At 39.7% G+C, this 20214-nt stretch overlaps 1 protein-coding gene across 2 annotated transcripts in view; it reads right to left on the bottom strand.

Moving 5' to 3' along the window:
- SLC27A6 (solute carrier family 27 member 6) overlaps positions 1-19566 on the bottom strand; it is a 64129-nt gene extending 44563 nt beyond the window's left edge. For both annotated transcript variants that reach the window (XM_029215612.1, XM_029215613.1), the window contains exons 1-3: positions 18372-19566; positions 7948-8151; positions 71-229 (exon numbers count right to left, since the gene is read on the bottom strand). In XM_029215612.1, the coding sequence (XP_029071445.1) occupies positions 71-229; positions 7948-8151; positions 18372-18897 (889 nt within the window). In that variant the 5' untranslated portion in view covers positions 18898-19566. The remainder of the gene's footprint in view (positions 1-70; positions 230-7947; positions 8152-18371) is intronic.
- Between the last annotated feature and the right edge of the window lie 648 nt (positions 19567-20214).

Here is a 20214-nt window from a genome sequence, read left to right as displayed (position 1 = left end):
CACTTTAATGAAGGCAAGTTCCAATTATTAGGCATTTTGAGAACTTATGAAACAGAAAATAAAAGCTTACCTAACTCAATACATCCACCAATTCCCAGGAGAGATCCTGCGCTGTGATACAGAGGAAGGGATATATAAATGATGTCATTGGAAGTACAACCAAAAGCCCATAATCCAGCAGAACTCTTCATAGCCTGCAGCTGACAAATCACAGCTGCTTTTGGGAGACCTAGAAGAAAAGAAAGAAAGAAAGAAAGAATAGAATAGATTCTATGCTGGTATCAACTACAACAGCAGTTGAGAAAAAAAATACATCAAAATGGTCTATATCCTTGGTAAAAGGGGCCATACAAATGTCAGCTACAGCTGTAATTAATCTCTAGAATCTTAGATCTCCCCAGAAGGATTAAAACTATAAAATTACACAGAGTTTGAGATCTTGTAAGGTTCAAAGAGCCATATCTGCTATAAAGATGCCAAAAATATATCATTCTTTCTCTGGTTCAACATATTTACCGAATAAAGCCCAAGTTGTCATGGGTTTTTGGTGACAGCAGCACATGTAGCTATGAACCCCAGTCTACAGTGACTTCCAGACACTCACCAGGGTGAGCCTCAAGTCCGCCTTGCTGCTGCACCTGCTTTGATATTTTCTGACAGGCTTTGTGCTCCATTTCCATTAACTGGAAGATCTCATACACAAAATTGGCATGATCTTGCCTACCATCCTAACCAAAATTCATTTATTACATTTTTTCAAAAGAAGTTTCTGTGGCTTTTCCTGATAGGTTGGCATCTCACACCCTAAAAGAGTTTATTGTCATCCACATGTACTGGGAATCCCTCCAAAATTTCTTCTCAAAGCCATGTATAAAGATTTTGAGTGAGACTAGCATCCTTGATTCTTGATAATGCAATGCCTTTCTCTTCTTCATTGAGAGAATCAAATATTTATGCATTTTCTGCTTCCGAGAAGTTCCCACCTACTGTTCTTGAGTCACCATATTCCCTACTTTCCATATTGTTCCTGACCTCATGGCAACCCAGCCTTAAAAATAACTTTTCAGTTGGAGGTATGTCGAAAAAAGAAGGATGCTTTATCTAGTTATTTTCCACCTGTGTGCTTATGTCACTCCTGTAAAGCACTTTAGTGAGCGAATTAGTCATGTTTTCGTTCCTAATTTGGTTAGCTTTAAGTGAATAATGATCTCATTAATTTATTATTAAACCATTCAAGGTACTCAGACTTTTTGATAAATGAGACAACAGATAGCAGCTTATCCAACAAATGAAAGTGATCAAAGGTTCATGGAGTTTAAAGTTTTAAAGAAGGAAAGAAGAACCAACAGAATAAATGAAGCGTGTTAAAACTGCAAGTTAGAGTCCCTTCTTGGAAGAGTTAGAAAGCACATTAACATATTAAAGCTTTCGACAAGCCCAACAGTACAGAAATGTTACTATTTTTTCAATGATGTTTCTCAAGCTCATGTGGTCATAAAGCCCCTTTACAACTTTTATTTCCCTTCTTTGTAGACATGAAGGGACATGCTGGGCCACATGCTTGGAGAAATGCTACCTTAGATGGTCTCTGAAGTCCTTTGTTCTTCTAACCTTCTATGAATCCCTAGCATTGAAACTCCCCACAGGTCCGCAGATGTGAGGAGACCACTGGGATAAGGTCCAGGCATAAAGGTGGGAGTGAGGCTGTGTCCAGTGAATTGGGGATTAGCAGGAAGAAGGAGGAACAGATGATATCAAGAGAAAACCAATTTAGGGGCAGGGATGAAAAAATCTGGGGAATTCGGGGATAATTTTGGAAAAAGGAAAGAATCCATAAGATTAAGGAGAAGGAGAGACAAAAGTAAATAGAGACGTAGATGGTGATAGCAACTGGCCCCAGGCGCAGCGTGGAAGGCAGTTCTGTCTTTTTCCCCCTCTCACTACTTACCAGAGTGGCTGAAGGCAAGGCTGCTCTGACCAGGCTTAAATAGCCTTTCCTAGAGATCTTCAGGCACCTAACCAATTTCAGTGAGCAACAACAGAACCAGAAGTTGGCAGACTGAACACATACATAGGCCAAAAGAATGGAATTGGATATGACAGCAACACAATTTTAGAAAGGCAGATGGGGACTTCCCTGGTGGTCCAGTGGGTAAGACTCTGCACTCCCAACGCAGGGGGTCCAGGTTCGTCGGGGAACTAGATCCCACATGCATACCGCAACTAAGAATTCACATGCCACAACTAAGACCTGGCGCAGGGAGGGAGGGAGGGAGGGAAAGAAGGAAGGAAGGAAGGAAGGAAGAAAAAAAAGAAGGCAGATGGACAACTGGTGACTGACACAGCCGACCCAAGAAGATGAAACCGAAGCTGAAGCCTTGAAGAAAGTTGGTTTGCTCCCACAGAACCCCAGCGAGGCTCAGAAACTTGATGACCAGGTACCCCCCCCAGGTGGAATATCAATATGGAACTATAAAGAGGGAGCTAAGTGGGAGTTATGTTTAAGAAGCAATTCCATCAGAGTCATAGATAAGGGAATCACCCCTTGTTCATCAAGATCTCACAGAATCTCCCAGGTCAAAGACATGTGAATGGTATAAAAACTGACCTCAATCCTTTCCTTTCTCAGAGACATTCTATGTCTGTTCCTGGGTCCATGGATATAGTATTTTGGTGAGCTTCGGCAAACAGGACTTCACAGTAGTAAAATGATTAGGAAAGATTCAATATAATCCAAAATGCTCCCTTATAACCTGCCTGAAAGGGCCTATGAGCAAACTCTACTGCCGTCATCTAACTTTTCCAAGTCTCATTTCTTTACATCACTTCGTAACTTGCACCAACACCTTCATCGTTATCAACATTATAAGATTTTTATGTGAGAATCAAGTGATTTTTATGATAATAGGTGACATACTAATATTAATTCTCATGTTCATTACAATTATCATCACTTAATTCAGCTCTGGGTTTTGAGTTGCAAAACATCAGCTTATATTAGAGAGAGAGAACAAGAGAGATGCTTTTAATAAAAAATGTCAATGAAGCCTCTAACAAGGCTCAACATGAGACAGGCTGGGAGCTGGTGCCTGGGATCCTTTATTGGAGTTGCTTCACCTTGAGCAACAGAATACAAAGAAACTATAAGGGACTAAAAATAACTGCATGCATGCACAGTTGAGGCAATTATGAACAATAAAATACAAAAAGGCCACAGATCAACTGCCATTTCTGAGGTGCCCGGAGCAAAAGCAGGGTACTGCACGTGATCCCTGCATGAAGTACCACCAAGGGGGTGGGCAGAACACCTAAGCCACCCTCCAGCCCAACCCACCAATCCACCCCCACCCTCACCCCATTTAAGGAACCAGTCCCTCCTCAGGGAGTAAGGGCACCTGTTAACTTGTTTTCACTGCCTCATGTGCAGCATGAGTCCCAGTAAAGCCTAGCATGAATCCCTCATCTGACCTCTTATCAATTTCTATTGAGTAGAACCTAATCAATTTCTATTGATTAAAGAGTCCAAGGGCCCTAGTCAGTAAAAAATGTGATTTTGTTACATTCTTTGATAGCTTTGTATTTCTAAAGCATGACATCTACTATATGCCTAATTCTGTATGTTGCTCTGCTCTGATCTCTACAAGACCCCATGTTGCTCAGAACTTTAAGCTAACAGGAGAGGCTATCTGTATAACTTTCCCTGTATAAGATCATTCACAATCCAAATTTGGAAGAATGTCAATAAATGCTTTTGATATTTTAAAATGCAAAAAATAAAATAAAATAAAATTACAGCCCCAGATTGCTTCCTCCACACTGGTATAAGATCTGATGTGTATTCTCTGGAAAAAGATGAGCCTTTGGAAACACCAGGAAGAAGAGAGGTTGAACAAGTAGGGAGAATAAAAGAAAGTCTGCATCCTTCTCCAGCTCCCTTTTCACACTTGACTAGTTTTCCCTTCAAGACTTTTATCTGAGGAATCTAAGGCGCCCAGAAGTAAAAACTGACAGTCACGAATCTCTCAACAAAATGTCGTGAGCAATGAAACTAACCAGCCCACAATCCCACTCAATCACACAGAGCTTCTAGTTAGGATTTGGTTTGTTTTTGTGTGTGTGTGTTTTGGTGGCTGCATTTTAAATATGCACAGCCAAAGGTCACCAGATATTTGAGAAAATCCTCTAGGGTAAAGAACAGAGAGCAACATAAAACAAAAGATAAAAGGATGTCAGAGAAAATAGAGACAAGGTAGAGAGGAGAACTTTTCAAAAAATATTAATATTCTGAGAGATATGAGACAATGAAGTATCAATAATACAAAAATAACATGCTACAAAATGAGAAATAGTAAGAGAACACAAGGGTTAAAAGATAAATCTCTCAAAAAGTAAATCAAGGGGTCCCACCAGTGAAAAACAGATGTTTTTTTGGCTGACTGCTAAAAGCTAAATTATAGAAAGTCATCTCTTGTCAAAAGGTTTACACCTTCCCATCTTGATTTTAAAAGCGTGTCAAACAATCCACATCAGATGCCATAAACGTGAACTGCAAGAGGAAACGGTACAATCTTAGTGAATGGGAACTGGAATCAAAAGGGTTTGCTGTCCTTCCTAGAATGCTCTAAAATGTCAAGGCAGTTGCTTGTGTTTAACTGTGCACAAATAAAAATTTATTGTTTTGCACTTAAAAAAAAGTAAATCAAAAGGTAAGAGAAGGAAAATAGGATATAAAAGATTAGAAAATTAATAGCTAAGTGCAAGGAGGCCAATCTTTAAAAAGTTAGAGTTCCAAAGATAAAAGAACGAACAAGCAAACAAATATAATAGAAGGAGGGAATGGGCAGAAAGAATAGAAATAAAGAAGGAAAAAGAAGAATATGTAGACACCTTTAAAAAAAATTTTTCAAGTACCTAGACTTGCAAGACATGAGTTTCTAGATTTAAAAGGCTTACAAATTTACCAGCAAAATGGATAAGTAAGACTGGTTCCAGTACAAATAATCATGATATCATAGACTACTGAAGGCTAATAAAAGATTCTAAAAATCCCCAAAAAGAAAGAAAGAAAAACAATACCAGGTTGCAAGTAAAGGATTAGAAATCAGAAAGAAAAAGACTTCTCAATATGTGTACTGGAAGACAGAAGATAAAAAAGCAATGCCTTCAAGCCCCTGCATCAATATCATTTCTAATCTAGAATTCTATACAAACCAGTGTAAGGGTAGAAAAAGACACTTTCAGGCATATAAGGACTTAAAACATACCTGCTAAATACTCTTTATCAAGCAGCTAATGAAAGCAGTGCAGTGATAAAATGAAAAGCAAACTAAGGAAATGAATTTAGAATCTAAGAATCAGGGGATCAGAGAAAAAGAAAAGAGTTGAAGGGAATTCTCAGGGTGATGGTGAGGAATGAACCCAGGACAGTAAGACAGCAACATGTCAAGACTGGAATCATAGGGAGGAAAGCTCTGCGAAGGGTGCAGCCAAGAACGTGGCCTTGACAGAATACAGACTAGCTTTTCAACATCTAAAGGTGAGTTACTTTTTGATAAAGGGATGGGTACGAACCATTTATAGGTGTATAGAAAACTAAGCAAGCAAACAAACAAAACCAAATGATTAATCCAAGGCTGGGGAGAGTTTTACATGAAAGGAAATAAATATAATTTTGTTATACTATAGAGCTCAGCAAGAAATAGTATTTACTAAGTTATGATACTGATACCAATCAAACAAAAATTTATGATGAAACAATATTAGGGTGATATTGGGGAGAGAAAGTATCTGCACCAGAGAGAAAGAAATGAGTGGAGGGAGAGAGTGGTAAAGAAAGAAGATAAAATCCTCATCTTCCATTGTGGAAAAGCAGTACATACTTTTTAGTAGGTACCTATTAAGCATCCAGTAAAATACTATTAATAAATCTATTTAGATAAATGGAGGTGATTACAGAAGGAAAGATCTAAAAAATACTGAATGTAATTGGTTTCAGGATGGAGAAATAGAGGGGTAAGCAGGGTACTTTTCTCTAAAATTTTTAAAACTATTAGAATTTTTCATCTCTGTGCTGTATAACTTTAATACAAATAAATATCAAAGAGAAAAAATTAATAGCGCTTTTGCTTTCAGCCTGTTGTGCAAATGTATCAAACACTCTGGTTTTAATCTTCAAGAACAAAAGATGTTAATAGTCTGCTCCACACTATTCTCTTTTGGGGTGGGGAGGGGGGTCGGAGGGAGCGGGGAGAGGTAAAGATTGTTTTGAAGACCAGAGTCACTTTCTATTTTTACAAGAAAACACAATAAAAACAAATTTGTCAAGTACCTTCCGTTGGAAGTTTTCAAAGCATATAATTTCCAAAATTTTATTGTCTCTTTCAAAGTCCAAAGTCAGTCTGAATTTATGCTGGCGACTTGATACATATTAGCATTTCCTAGTTCATTTATCAAAGCTGTTGCAAACAAAGTCAAAAAGAAAACCATAGTCTACTCTCCAGTATAGAGGAGATCATTGTTAGCCTCCAAATAGGAAAAAGGAAAAGAAAAAAGTAAGAAAATTTTACTAATGCAATAGTAGTTTTGCTTACAATACTACCTGTGCATAAGAAATTAGTACCAATATTTTTAATATGCCTCTAATTCAAACTCCCAGTCATCTTCAAATTAATTACAAAAGCTTACTTAGACTACCAAAGATATCATTCAATTTTTCTTAAGAATCAATTAAGTTTAACACTTCTTTTGAATTCTCAGGTAGTTTCACATTCTTTGTGTGTGTGTGTTGTTGTTTACCTAAAAAGGGGAAAGTTTAGTGACTTGATTCTATTCCGTATCCTTCCTCAAACCTGCAATGCCTTCAAGATTTCCTGCTTCTCACATGTTCCAATCAACTTATGCAAAACGAGGAGAGCCAGCTACAGGTGCTTAAATTGCAGCTACACTTGGATTGTGCTTAAGATTTAACATTTTATACAAGAATGAAGAAAATTGTTTTAAAGTAGACTAACGGATTTTTTTAATCCAGCAGGATAATTAGAAACTACTTAAACTAATCTTTTCATTTTATACATTAGGCATCTAAGGGAAGCTAGCAAAGATCCTGCCAAAGAAGCTGGCCAAATTCCACACTCTGAGCAACCGGGTTGGGTCAAGTCTTCACACATTCCTGTGCCATTTGTACTACCAAACTTGAAGAAAATCTTTCCACATGAGACAATGGCCAAGTGAACATGGTGACTTGTCAAGTTAAAGTTAAAACAATTACCTTTTTCATCCAGTTTGGGAGTTCAAAGATCTAAGAACCCCAGGCCTTCTTGGATGCATGCATTCTGAGATGTCTGGTGACTATGAAACCGAGCCCCCCTAAAACCAAGTTCTCTTACCAACTTTATGATTAATCTCTCTACATCCAAAGCTTTGTTCCCTTTCTCGTGCCCTCTGACCTCAATTCTGGGCTAACTGAACAATAATCAACCAGAGTCAGATGACTAAAATTGCTCTTGCGGATAACATTGTTAATGTACTAAAGTAGCTATTATACATATCATTAACGTGTAAACTCGGGTTGTTTCTCCAGGGTGAGATGAGCTCACAGACCCTCAGGCCATGAACCACCTGGTCAGAGAGTTGTAAACCAGAGACAGCCTGACTCCCCGGAAACTGTCACAGAAATGTCACGAGCTGATGATTAACCCTAGCGTCTTTGTTCTTCCCCTTTAAGAAACCCCTAACTCAAAGATCAAGCTGGAGTGGATCTGAGGCTGGGCACCCTGCAATAAATCCTTACTGGGCTGCAGACTCCCACGGTCAGAGTTTGGTTTTCTGTGTCAAGGGCACATGAGTTCTTTGCTCAGCTACAACTACACATGGCAGAGATTTGCCTGAAACTGCTGCTTTGCAAATACGCTGCATTCTTCTTAAGTTTCAAGAACAGATGGATCTTACCTGTTGTTCCAGAAGTGAAAATATAAAGATAAGGAGTCTTGAGGTTTGAGGCAACATGGTGGCTATGTGGCACCTGACTGTCAGATGCTGTGCTCAGTTTTTCTTTGAGTGAAATTATGCCTTGTGGAACAGACTCTTTCATTGCCCAAACACTGATATCTGCCGGGAGGCTCGGAAGGATCTCTTCTATAGTTTCAAGCAAATCTGAAAGCCAAAGGGTTAGGAGTAAGTAAATAAGACATAAATCTCAAAGCACTCACCTTGTGTGTTCTTTTGCATGTTGGAACAGGGATGATACGTAAATGCAACGCTTACTTCCTTTTCATGTTGGATAAGTAACATCCCAGCCATTTTATGAGTATGTTTCAACATGGCCAACAGAAAGGAAAATCTAGTTATTACCTGATTTAATCAATGCAAATAGCCCAATTCAAATTGAACTTTGGAGATTCCATTATCCGGATTGTGTTTTTTTCCCAATTTTTAAATAAAACTCTATTTTCGTACTTTGCTTTACATTTAAATTCAGGACACTGCACTAAACATTCTCCTTGAAATACAACTCAGTAGCTCATTATTCCAAAAAGCCATCTGTCTGTCACTGTTTAGTTCTACTATAATGTAATGATCCAGGAGAAACACCTGACTGGATTCACAAGATTATGGCTTAGAGACCATTTCAGAGTGAAAAGTTAAATGAGGAGATTCAGAGATGCTCTTTCCTCTGGATTAGAATAATTGAAGGTAAAAGGTCTTTGAAAGCAAAAGGAGAAAAAGAACACCTTCCAGAAAAGGCAGTAGGATCCACAGTGCACAGCAGGCTATGGCAATGGCAGGTGAGAGCGGGCTGGTGAAAGCAGAGCCTGTGTCGGCAGCAGTGGGATCCAAGGCCTGGCTAGAACCCACGTCAAGCAAAAAAGAAGGCAGAGGAGTAGAAAAGCCAGAAACACGGGTGTCTTCAGGCCTGAAGAGCTCAGGGGTGCTCACAAGGTCAAGGGTCTGGGTTGAAATTCAGACTGGAGAAAGGAAAAGGGATACTTCTCTCAGGAAGCATCTACTGTACACATTAACAAACGAGCAACTGTGGAAGGGAGACTGTGTTGAGTCACTCTGGGAGATTGAATTAGACCTTCTTAATTTGATCTTTAATGTAGGAGAAACTGTCATCTGTCCAGGAGGAGGGTAGTGGTAGAAAAGGAGGGAGATGGAGAGTGGGTGCAGGTCCTGGAGAAGGAAATATTCAGCGTGAAGGTATCTAGCACTCTATGGGGTACAAAAGAAGCAGAGCATCGGCATTCCTTGGATGAGGTGGAAGCGAGCGAGGCATCATTTTTTTTTCCAGAGTAGAGAGACAAACAGTTATTTATATTCTTTAAGTTCTTTTAAAATGTAACACTCCTTTCCTTTAACATGGATCTTTAACAGTGAAGATCCACTTTCAAGTTCTACATGGGTGCTCCAGTTTTATTTTCGTATTATAATACATCACACTTTTCTAAGATAAAAGCGATTTCTGAGTGCTATATTATTTATCTTAAAATCTACATTAACATCCACGGGGATATCAAGCAGTGGCCTTTTAGAGTTAATGTAAGGAATGCCAAAGATTACCAGCAACCACCAGAAGCTAGGAAGAGGTGAGGAAAGATTCTTTCTTAGACCCTTCAGAGGGAGCATGGCCCTGCAGATACTTTGATTTTGTACTTTTAGCCCCCAAATCTGTGAGGGGATGAATTTCTGTCATTTTAAGCTACCCAGTTTGTGTTATTTTATTACACCAGCCCTAGGAAACTAATTCAACCAAGGTCACAAGTTGGTGGACAGAACTGTTAGTCTAACCTAACTCTAAAATCTATATATTACCTCATTAAAGAAGTCAATGATAAAAAATATTATTAAATGTAAAATATACCCTGATCAGAATGATAAGGTCCATATAAATAAAACCTGTCCATCTAAATAATTACATTTTTAAATAATTTTTAAACAAAAAATAATCACCAGATATATTCTATTTTGAAGCTGAATTCAGGGTGCTGCATTAAACATCTTCCCGGAAATGTAAATCACTGTCTCGTTATTTCAAAAAGCCATCTGTCAGCCCTTAGTTCTACTATAATATAAAACATTTGAAAAAAACTCATGATTTACCTCCTCAAAATCTATAACCCAAATTGTTCACAAAGAAGCAGCAAGAGAAATACATCAAATAGGACTAGGAAATTCACAAGAAAACCTGCAAGAAAACTGCAAAAACACAGAAAAATGATAAGGAGTTGAAATATCAGGGTTGGGGAGGCAAACTGGGGCTTGAAATTTTTTGAGTTAATTTTTACTTCTTTAACAAATCCAAATAAAATAACCTGTAAGATTCCAGAGAAAAATCTATTTGTACTGAGCATACACAGCATGCTGCTGTATACAGATTGCTTTGGTGAGAAGGAGAAGTGAAAAATTACAAGGAATGCCAGGGGAAGGACGAGTCATAAATAAATGAAAAAGCAGGACAAGCACATGATCTGTACTTTGTATCTTCTTTTAATTTTTAGCACTAGATTTTGTTTAGGTGATTCTCCTGGGCATTCTGAACATATAAGGTTAAGTCTCTGACTTGACCCATTTCATTACCTTAATTTCAAATTTCTCACCTGGAATTGTAAATTCACAGCACAAACTTCATGTGTTCTTAATAATATGTGTGTCTAAATTGGCAAAATCAGTACAAAGAAAGTTACAATATGATTAACTGTGGTCCCAAATCTTTGTTAGAATTGTAGAGTCCAAAAAATCAGAGTACTTAGAGTGATGACTTTTACAAGAAAAAGGAAGTGAGTGGATTTCCTAGGAATCAGAGGAGATACAATTTAATCTCCTTCATACATTACAATTAAATTGACTTAGCTGAGACATTTAGAATTATCAAATAGAATTTTATCTAACCAAATTATTTCTTCAATAGTGGTAGGAAGTGTGGATGAGGATAGTGAAAATTGAAATAAAAATTTGAAAAGTCTTGTACGGGATAAAGAATCATTATTTACTTATCACTGTCAATCTTTCTTAATCAAATGGAAAGTTTTAGTGTCATTTTGCAAGTTAATTTTAAATATTAAGTCCCACCACAAAATAGCATGTGTTTAAATACTTCATGGAAACTTGTTTGTGTTTCAGGAAGATTTACTCGTTAGTGAAGTGTCCTACCATTGAAACCCATAGAACTGTAAGCATCTCAAAATGATGCCTGTCCTACTCCATCCTTTCACTGACTGTGTCTGGCAACCACACCATAGGTGCTGGATATGGAATGGAGCTCTGTCCATGGGATCCACTGTAGGTGCAGGTCTTATCAGTAAATTACCATAAGAAAATGAGACAGAAGACAATTCTACGAGATTTAACAAAGTCTGCACTACAGGAGAAGACTGAATCTCTCTTTTCAAAGCAATAGATTCTTCCAGGAAACATGCATATGCAAGGCACTGTGTTAGGAGGGGTTGCAAGCATAAAAAGAGGTAAATTATGATCTCTGCTTACAATCCATTAGTTCTGTTTGTACTAATTAATTTCTTGTTTCTACATCATTATTATGCCTCTTATTCACATTTCTAAGACTATGAAATCAATGAGTAAAAATGTAATATATTCCTCTAATATGCCATTAGTGTGAATTATGTTATTCATTCTGCATTAAAAACTCTTTTTTGGGGGCTTCCCTGGTGGCGCAGTGGTTGAGAGTCCACCTGCCAAATGCAGGGGACACGGGTTCGTGCCCCGGTCCAGGAGGATCCCACATGCTGCGGAGCGGCTAGGCCCAAGAGCCATGGCCACTGAGCCTGCGCGTCCGGAGCCTGTGCTCCGCAACGGGAGAGGCCACAACAGTGAGAGGCCCGCGTACCGCAAAAAAAAAACAAACAAAACTTTTTTTTAAAAATTGAGGTATAGTTGATTTACAATGTTGTGTTAGTTTCTGGTGTACAGAGAAGCGATGCAGTTATACATACCTATATATTCTTTTTCATTATAGGTTATTATAAGACATTGAATGTAGTTTCCTGTGACCTTGTTGTTTAGCTATTTTACATATAGTAGTGTGTATCTGCTAATCCAAAACTCCTAATATATCCCTCCCCCCTTTCCCCTTTGGTAACCATAAGTTTGTTTTCTATGTCTGTGAGTCTGTTTCTGTTTTGTAAATAAGTCCATTTGTATCATTTTTTTAGATTCCACATATAAGTGATATCATATGATGTTTGTGTTTCTCTGACTTACAAAAATTATTTTTAAATTATCTTATTCTACATAAAACAAACTAATAGGTATCTCAAAGGTATTGCTTGTAGCTCTTAAAACACTGGCAAACATTTAACTTTAAACTTTTATGTGTTAATACAACTAATGTGAAATTCATCTGCACAGGGTTAACTTGAGCTTTCCATAATGCAAAGCAATATTCACACAGAAACCAAAGTGAAGTTATAGATCTCATGACATGCTCATAATTACCATCCTACTGCTTAACAGCAGCTCAACAGGTTTCTCAAAGAACAAATGGGTAGGCTATGGCGTCTAAGAAAACTGATGCTTAAGTAAGCAATGTCCTAAAGCAACGTATATCATGATGTAGATAACAATACTTCTTATCAGGCCAGAAACTAATTTCATCACCAACAATGTGCCAGCTATTTTTACAAATATTAGTTTATTGATAATCATAACCCTAGGAAGTACACTGGGGCATAAGCCTTTCAACTGTGATAACATATTCTTCCCTGAAGCACCTTTAATAACTGCCCTGAATACGAGCACACAAGTTTGTAAATGGGTTCATGGGTTTTCACTTTCAGCTGTCCCCACATCTTTTGGGGAGTAGACAGTGTATTTATTATTGGCAAAATTGTGCAAGAAAATAAAAAGTAGAATACTTCATTTGACATTATTTCCAACACATCTCCTATTGCCAGTAAATAATTATTACTCAGATGTGTGTTTCTCCCATTCAGCCTTGCCACTTCTCTGAGGAGGCACAATCCCTCTTTAAATTGTTTTTGCTCCTGTCAGTATTCAAGCACCATTCCCTTACAGTAAACACATGTTCAACATATACTGTACATAAGAATCCCAGGGTCGGTATCCTCATGATCACTGAAGGAAATAACACATGCTTAGAACACTACCGTTACCAACTAGTAAACCAGGAAGCCACTTAAACTTCCAATCAAAATCAGTTATTTTCTTTTGGAATGGAGGTAATCCTTGACAGAGCTGAGTCTAAAACGGGAAAAAAAATTGCAAAACAGCCATTCATTCTACTACACATAAAAATTAAAATAGATATGTGAGGCTATCACAGTACATGGATACAATACTACAGGTTCACATGAGCCATGTCTTATCTATCTGAATATGTATTACTTTCTATAGAACTTTCTCCAGAATTTAAAGGGTCTTATTTTTCCTCTACCTCTTCCTTTTGGTCTTTGAAAAGAAGATGCCTTTATGGTTGAAAGCCATTTGGAGAATTACAATGGCTTGATTGTTAACTGGAATATTTGCCCTGCACAGTCTGAATGCAACAGATCATAAAAGCGAACAGGGCAACGCTGCATGCATTACTGTAAGTTTAGAGAGCTGACATAGGATTGTACTTCTTGTGAAGAGAAACACAAAACCCTTCTGAGAATGTGGAGACACAAACTACTACTGAATATAAAGTAAAAAGGTTCTGGATAATATCAATATATATTTTTTAGTTATCCACTTATAATTATAATGATTTAATATGTGATATATTGAGAAAGGAGAGAGCGCACAATACACACATGCAAGGAAATCTGAGATTCTGTGGATGTTTAGTCTAAACACTAAAGACTACAAAGTCTAAAATGCTTTGACTCTTGGGGAGTCATGATTCTAACATTTAGCGACATTGATATAAAATAACACAACCAGAAATTCCATTGATATATCTACTGCCAAAATCAGCTATCAAAAGAACAGCAGAGGGACAATTCATGGGCAAAAATAGGCAAGTAAGTAAACAGTTAGTGAATGCCCAGATGTACCTTACAGTTTTTCATTAGGTCATTCAATCACCTATTCATTCATCCAGGCAGTAAATGTTTATTGAGCTGAGCATCTCCTTTACACTAAGTTCTGAGAATTTAGCAGCAAACAAAACAAACTTCCTTCTCTAAGAGCTTACATCTGAGTTCTTGGCCTATTCCTCAGAGCCACACAAATATCTATACGCGAATTGGCAAACAGATCTTTACCATTCCATTGAGTCACTGGGATAGCCACAGCATACAGTGACTGAGGCCAGAGGATTGGTGGGAAAGCGATGAAACAAAGCAGATGAATGGATGGAAGATGACAGAGAGAGAAGGAAAAGGAGCAGGGCAGAGGGAGGGGTGGAAAGTGAAGGGAAGAGGAAAGGAAAAGATGGAGATGAGGGAATGAATGAGGACAAAGACAAAGGTATACCCAACAGGTTTTGAGATTTAGCATCAGAAAAATCCAGGCTCCAGTTCCCATACTGCCTCTCCTAGAAGTAGGAGCTTAACAAGATTACTTGCCCACTCCCAACCACGCTTCCCTCATCTTTAAAACCAGGCTATGGCTGTGGTGAGGATGACATAAGATAATGTGTCTAAAAACAGCTTGTTATTTACACAGTACTTTAAAAATGGAAGAGATTATTATTTATTATTATCATTATTCTTATTATTGCTAAATATGTCAAAGGATATAATTACAAAAACTTTTAAAAGCCATACACAAACATCTCAACATTTTTCTGTTTGTTCCAAGTAAAGAGAAGAGCATATCTAGGTGGATGATAATCTTGGCAGCAGGCACTATTTGCAATATCAGAGTTGAAATATTGGGCGGAAAGAACTAGGTTTAATACAAGACTATTTAATTTTCAGTAAGTGCTGAAATTTTCCAGGGAATGTTGGGATGCCACCTGATACATCTTCTAAATGAAACTATACAGATATAAAGCTTTTTTGCAACTATTTTTGAATCTTCAGAATGAGAAATAGGAATAATAGTTTTATAAACATTTAAATTTTTTCTAGTTATCTGTGCATGAAAAACCTGATGTCTTAATATTGGCAACTTTAATTTTACTATTTTTATATAACTGGAATGCAATTTTTTTCATGGTTATATCAAAAGGGGATTAACAGAGCCAGAAACCATTGGGCTATAGTGTATAATACAGCAGAGTCTTAACATCAGATAGCAGGTTTTGAGTCTGCTCTGTACCTACTAAGCTGTGTCATCCTAGACACCCTAGATGAATTTCTTTCCCTTTCAGTTTCCAAAATATAGCTCTGTGCCTGCCTCTCAGAATCACTGGGAGTACCTTTTACACAGTCAGCCTTGAGTAAATGGCAACATTCGTATTTCTGTTAATGACAATTAGAGCAAGAATAACATCTATTTCCCTGGTGGCTTAGTTGATACAGACAGAACTATCAGACACCTGCCATGATTAAAACGTCACCTATCACCATGGACCACCTTGGACAATATCTGGCCTGCCAATAAAACCTGTTTGACACTGTTTTTATATAATTTATGAAAAATAACATTTTGCTAAAACACAGCAAAGTGAAACGTTAAAGGTCCTATCCCAAACAGATAGTCCGACTTACTAGTCTTTCTTACAGCTAACACCAAATTAGAATGTAGCAGCAAAATCCAAATGAGATCCCTTAGTAAAAGCCCCCGATGAATCTATAATGATAACAGCAATTATGTTAATTCACCAAGGATTTACTTCGTACATACTAGGCACTCAGCTAGTCACTTTACAAAAGCTGTCATTTAATCCTCAGAATTACACTGTGAAGGAGATGGTATTATCATCATTTTACAGCTGAGTAAAGCGAGACTCAGGGCAGCTGATAATCTTATCTTCAATCACACAGCTAAGAAGTGGCAGATCAGAAGTGAAACCTGGGACTGTCTGGCTTATCTTGATCTAAACCACTTGACTGGTCTTTCCACCTGATACACTCTCCCTGGGGATATGATGATTTCATAATACATCTCCATTAGAAACATCCAATGAGAATTTAAGACCTCTGAAATGGAAAGTTCTAAAAGCTATATATATAAATTGTTCATGGATGAGACGCAAGATGCCAAGAATACAGTTTTCAGGGTAAGAGCTTTAAATACAAAAAAGTGACCGTGATCTAAGCCGTGCTGTTTTACAAAACAAAACAAAACTAGTAATTAATAAAAATAGAACTGTCCTACCTCTGAAAAACATAAGCAGTTTATGTATTTTGGAGGTATGCTAAAAAGAACTGTTACTAGGATTTAAGGTTGATTTCTCCAGGTACCTACTTACTGAGCAAAGCAATTAAATGTTTTTGGCTTAAAATTCCAACAAAACCTGACTGGTAGTGGTAAAAACAAAAACAAGGAAACTATGGAATTAGTTATTGGCAAGCAAAGCAAAAACTGGCGCAAGTAAAACTGCAAAATTAATTGGTCCTAATTAGGCAAAAACATGGTCAAGAGCAAAGTTTGAAAACTCTGTTTTGAGAGGTAACCAGCCCTATGCACTTCAAGCCGAGTCCCTCAGGAGACAGGATATGGGACGTTTCTCAGGCTGGCCTCAACATCATGGCCACAGAAATCTTTTCAGAGATATCGTGGCCCTTCTAGTTTGCTCTTCTAAAGGGACTTTATGGCTTTACTAATTTTTTGCACAATTTAAGGTTTAGATTTGCTCCAGAAACTGCAATCTAAATTAGAATGAGCAACTAAAATGTCAGAATATATCCAGAGATGCACTGTGATAGTTTTCCCTGCTGCATTCATATTATCACTGCCCCTGCACTAGAGGTAAATATTGCTTCACCATGTTATCAAAATTCTGTGTGACTCCTTTATCCTACTTATTGCTACAGTTCAGAGAAATTTTATCATACTAGTTAACTTCCTTCCAAGGTGAAGAGGAGCTGAATTTCAATCTTGGAGGATATTACTGTTGAATGGAAAAAAAAAAAAGAACAAAAATACACAATAGAGGCCTTCTGGCTTCTCCACTCCTATAACATAAGATAAAATCAGTGCTTAAGAGTAATAAGGGATAGATTGGGAGTTTGGGATTGACATGTACACACTGCTATATTTAAAATAAAATGCCTTTCTATGAAAAAAAATATCATCATAAAATAAAAAGAGTAAGCATTTTAGCTATTTCATCAGGTCACAAACTGAGCTGGAAGGACAACTGGAACAAGCAAAAGCAAAAGCCTTGAATAACTAACCTTTCTACTATATACTGCCTAATTCATTTTCATGTGATGTGCAATTATTATATAATAAAGGTTACACGGAAGGTACTGTACTTTAGACACCACTGGTAGAAATGTAGATTTCCCCCCCATACTTCTCTGTGAATCTAAAACTTCTATATGAGGTGTCAGTATATATCTATTAACCTAAAATACTTAAATATTTTCACTAAGGTCCTTGCCATGATCCTCCTCATGCTCCACCTTCCTACCCCCATGCAAGAAGCATAAGCATAAACCATTTAGATTATACCAAAGCATCAGTTTTCATACTGCACTTCCACTTTGTTATGCAACCCATCTTACTAGGTCCTTCATTAGTTAGGCACTCAACCAAAGACTTTTCTTTGTAGTTCACTGTCAGTATATTTATGCAAAGCCTAAATTGAAGGGGAGCGGGAAGAAGGTTAGCACTTACTGAAATAAAGAAAATGATGCACAGGTTGGGGTGGGAGAAGGGAGAGAAAGAAGCTGAGAGTCTGCCAAGAGCCCGCCACTGGCTGGGAGGTGGGAGCCCAACCTTGCCAGGCAAATCCTAGCTTGCAGGCAGTGCAAAATAAGAGCAGACATGAAGACTGGCATTCATGCACTTGCGATTAAACATGTTTTTTCTGCAAAGGCAGTCAACCCGGATAATGTTACTATTCGAGGCAGTAGGTATTCCACAATGAAATCAGGATCACTTTCCTCCTCGTCAAATAATCTTGTCAGATCTGACAAAATTTAGAACTTACCAAACTCTATATCTCTGCGTTCTTGCACTCACTGAAAGTATCAAGAAAGGTAAAATGCGCGCCCCTACCCCTCCCCCCCCCCCCCCCCCCCCCGCCTTCACTAAAATAAGCAGCAGAGATTTCAGAATTCTTCAAAAGCTGTGCTAATAATTAGTAATTTACAACAGAGTAAGTGATTGAAGTGGGAGAGGAGAGGGGGAATTAAACCATTGGCATAGAATTATGAAACTATTTTGTACCCTTAACATGCACACTTCATCACACACCCAGAATATTAGTTGTGAATTGGTTCTAACAAAAAAATGAGGGGGCGGGGTAGGAGGCAGGGTTGCCATTCTGCACAAGCCGACCACACCCCATACTCTACCTGCACCCACCACGAGGGCCCTGGGCTCACAGCTGCGGATGCAATGCAGGAGGGAGACGTAGCGAATGTTGGAGTTGAGGAAGGCCACCACGCAGCCCAGCTTGGCCAGGCCGAACCACACGTGAATGAAATCGGGCTCATTGCTCATCAGCAGAGCCACGGTATCGCCCCTTTTCAGCGTGGAATGGTTCAGGAAGACATGGGCCACTCTACTACTCCTCTTGTCCACATCCTGATAGGTGTAGATGTCTCCCTCATAGATGATGAAAGGTTTCTGAGGCTGCTTCCTGGCATGCATCAGGAATTTATCCAGGACAGTGACCAGCTCCCCTTTCAGTCTGTACATCTCCATCCGAAGTCCACAGCGTACCACCTTCAGCAGGTACCAGAAGTCGTCCCAGAAGTAAGGGTACAGGAGTTTCTGCATGAAGCTCAGGAAGACCATTCCAGCCCCTAGTCCTGTTAGCCATGACAAGAGCATGGGGGCCACAGGGCCAGAAGGCAGCTCTGATCCCGGCCCTGCCATTGTCCTCTTCTAGGTGCACCTCTCCTCGGGAGACAACTGGTCCGCAACATGCAAGGCTAGCACCTGCAGCTCGTCCCAACCTTTCCGGGAAGAAGGGAATCTTGCGAAACAGAATCAGAAGTTTGCACAGAAGTCGCCCCAAGCAGTGCCGGGGATCAGGCGTGGGACACCTGGTGGATGAGCAGACAGCCCATGAGATAAGCTCAGGGCCTCGGGATCTATGAATCAAGCACAGCCCCCTCGCCTCCGAACCCCGACGGCGGCCCACGCCCTGCGGCTTTCTCAGGCGCCTGCCAGCCCTCCCCGGGCTGGTTGGGTCAGTCCCCGGTGCCTTCTAAGCCCCTGAGCAAACCCCACCACAGTCAAGGGCAGATAGATGCCCTCCTCGTCGAGGTAGTCTTTCCGGTGCCTGCAACTTGGAGGCTGAATTCGAGCTGAGAGAAGCTGGGGTGGCGACTGCTCACAAACGCACCGGCTTCCCGGCTTGATCAACCACAAACCGCGTAGGGTGACGCGGCCACACCTCCGTCCCGGGTGTCCCAGGTCTCGTGGGATCCGGGCCCCGCAGCGCCGCCTCGCGCCGCAGTCGCAGCCCAGCGCCCGGGAGCTCCCCTCGGGCACGTCGGGTCCCCGCGGGGCTCCCAGGTGACCGCCGCGCCCGCTGGAAGAGTTGCCTTCTACGCCGGCCGCGGCTCCGCTCCGAGAGTTCTGGAGCCGGTGTAGCTCTCCTCCGAGCCACGGCGGAGCTGTTGCCCGCCTCCCGCCCGCCTCCAGGCTCCCAGCCAACCCCTGCTCAGACCGCGGCCGCTTGAGCGACTCTGGCCCCCTCGCCGGCTCCTCCCTTGGCGCACGTCACGTCCAGCCCCCCGGCGAGTGTGCTGCGATCGGACTCCCAGGAGGGAAAGTCGCATGGCATGGGGTCGAGGGGAACTAGGCTGCTGGAACAGGGTCGGGGAGTTCATTCATTCAATAAATAGTCAATAAAGGAAACTAGGCTAGAGAGGCGAGGGGAAGAATTAAAGAAAAACCCCCAAAACTACCGTAGGGGGCAGGGGGGAGGCAGGGAACAGGGAGACAGGCAACAACAAAAAAGGTATTTATGAATTGGACAGATCAAGGAATATTTGAACTCTTTGTTCATGAAACATCACAAAGTTGGTTTGCCGTTCTACAAAAAGTATTTGTGAAAACTTATATCAGTAGGTTGGTATTGACATTTATACTAGAATTCTATCCTTAGAGTGCCTTGATAGTGCTTTTTTTTTTTTTTTTCCGGTACGAGGGCCTCTCACTGCTGTGGCCTCTCCCGTTGCGGAG

The sequence above is a fragment of the Monodon monoceros genome, unplaced genomic scaffold (assembly GCF_005190385.1).
Source record: "Monodon monoceros isolate NGI ecotype Baffin Bay Population unplaced genomic scaffold, NGI_Narwhal_1 Super_Scaffold_12, whole genome shotgun sequence".
NCBI classification, from domain to species: Eukaryota; Metazoa; Chordata; class Mammalia; order Artiodactyla; family Monodontidae; genus Monodon; species Monodon monoceros.
Note: the sequence above shows the minus strand (reverse complement) of the source record. Positions and strands in the feature narration are given on the sequence as shown.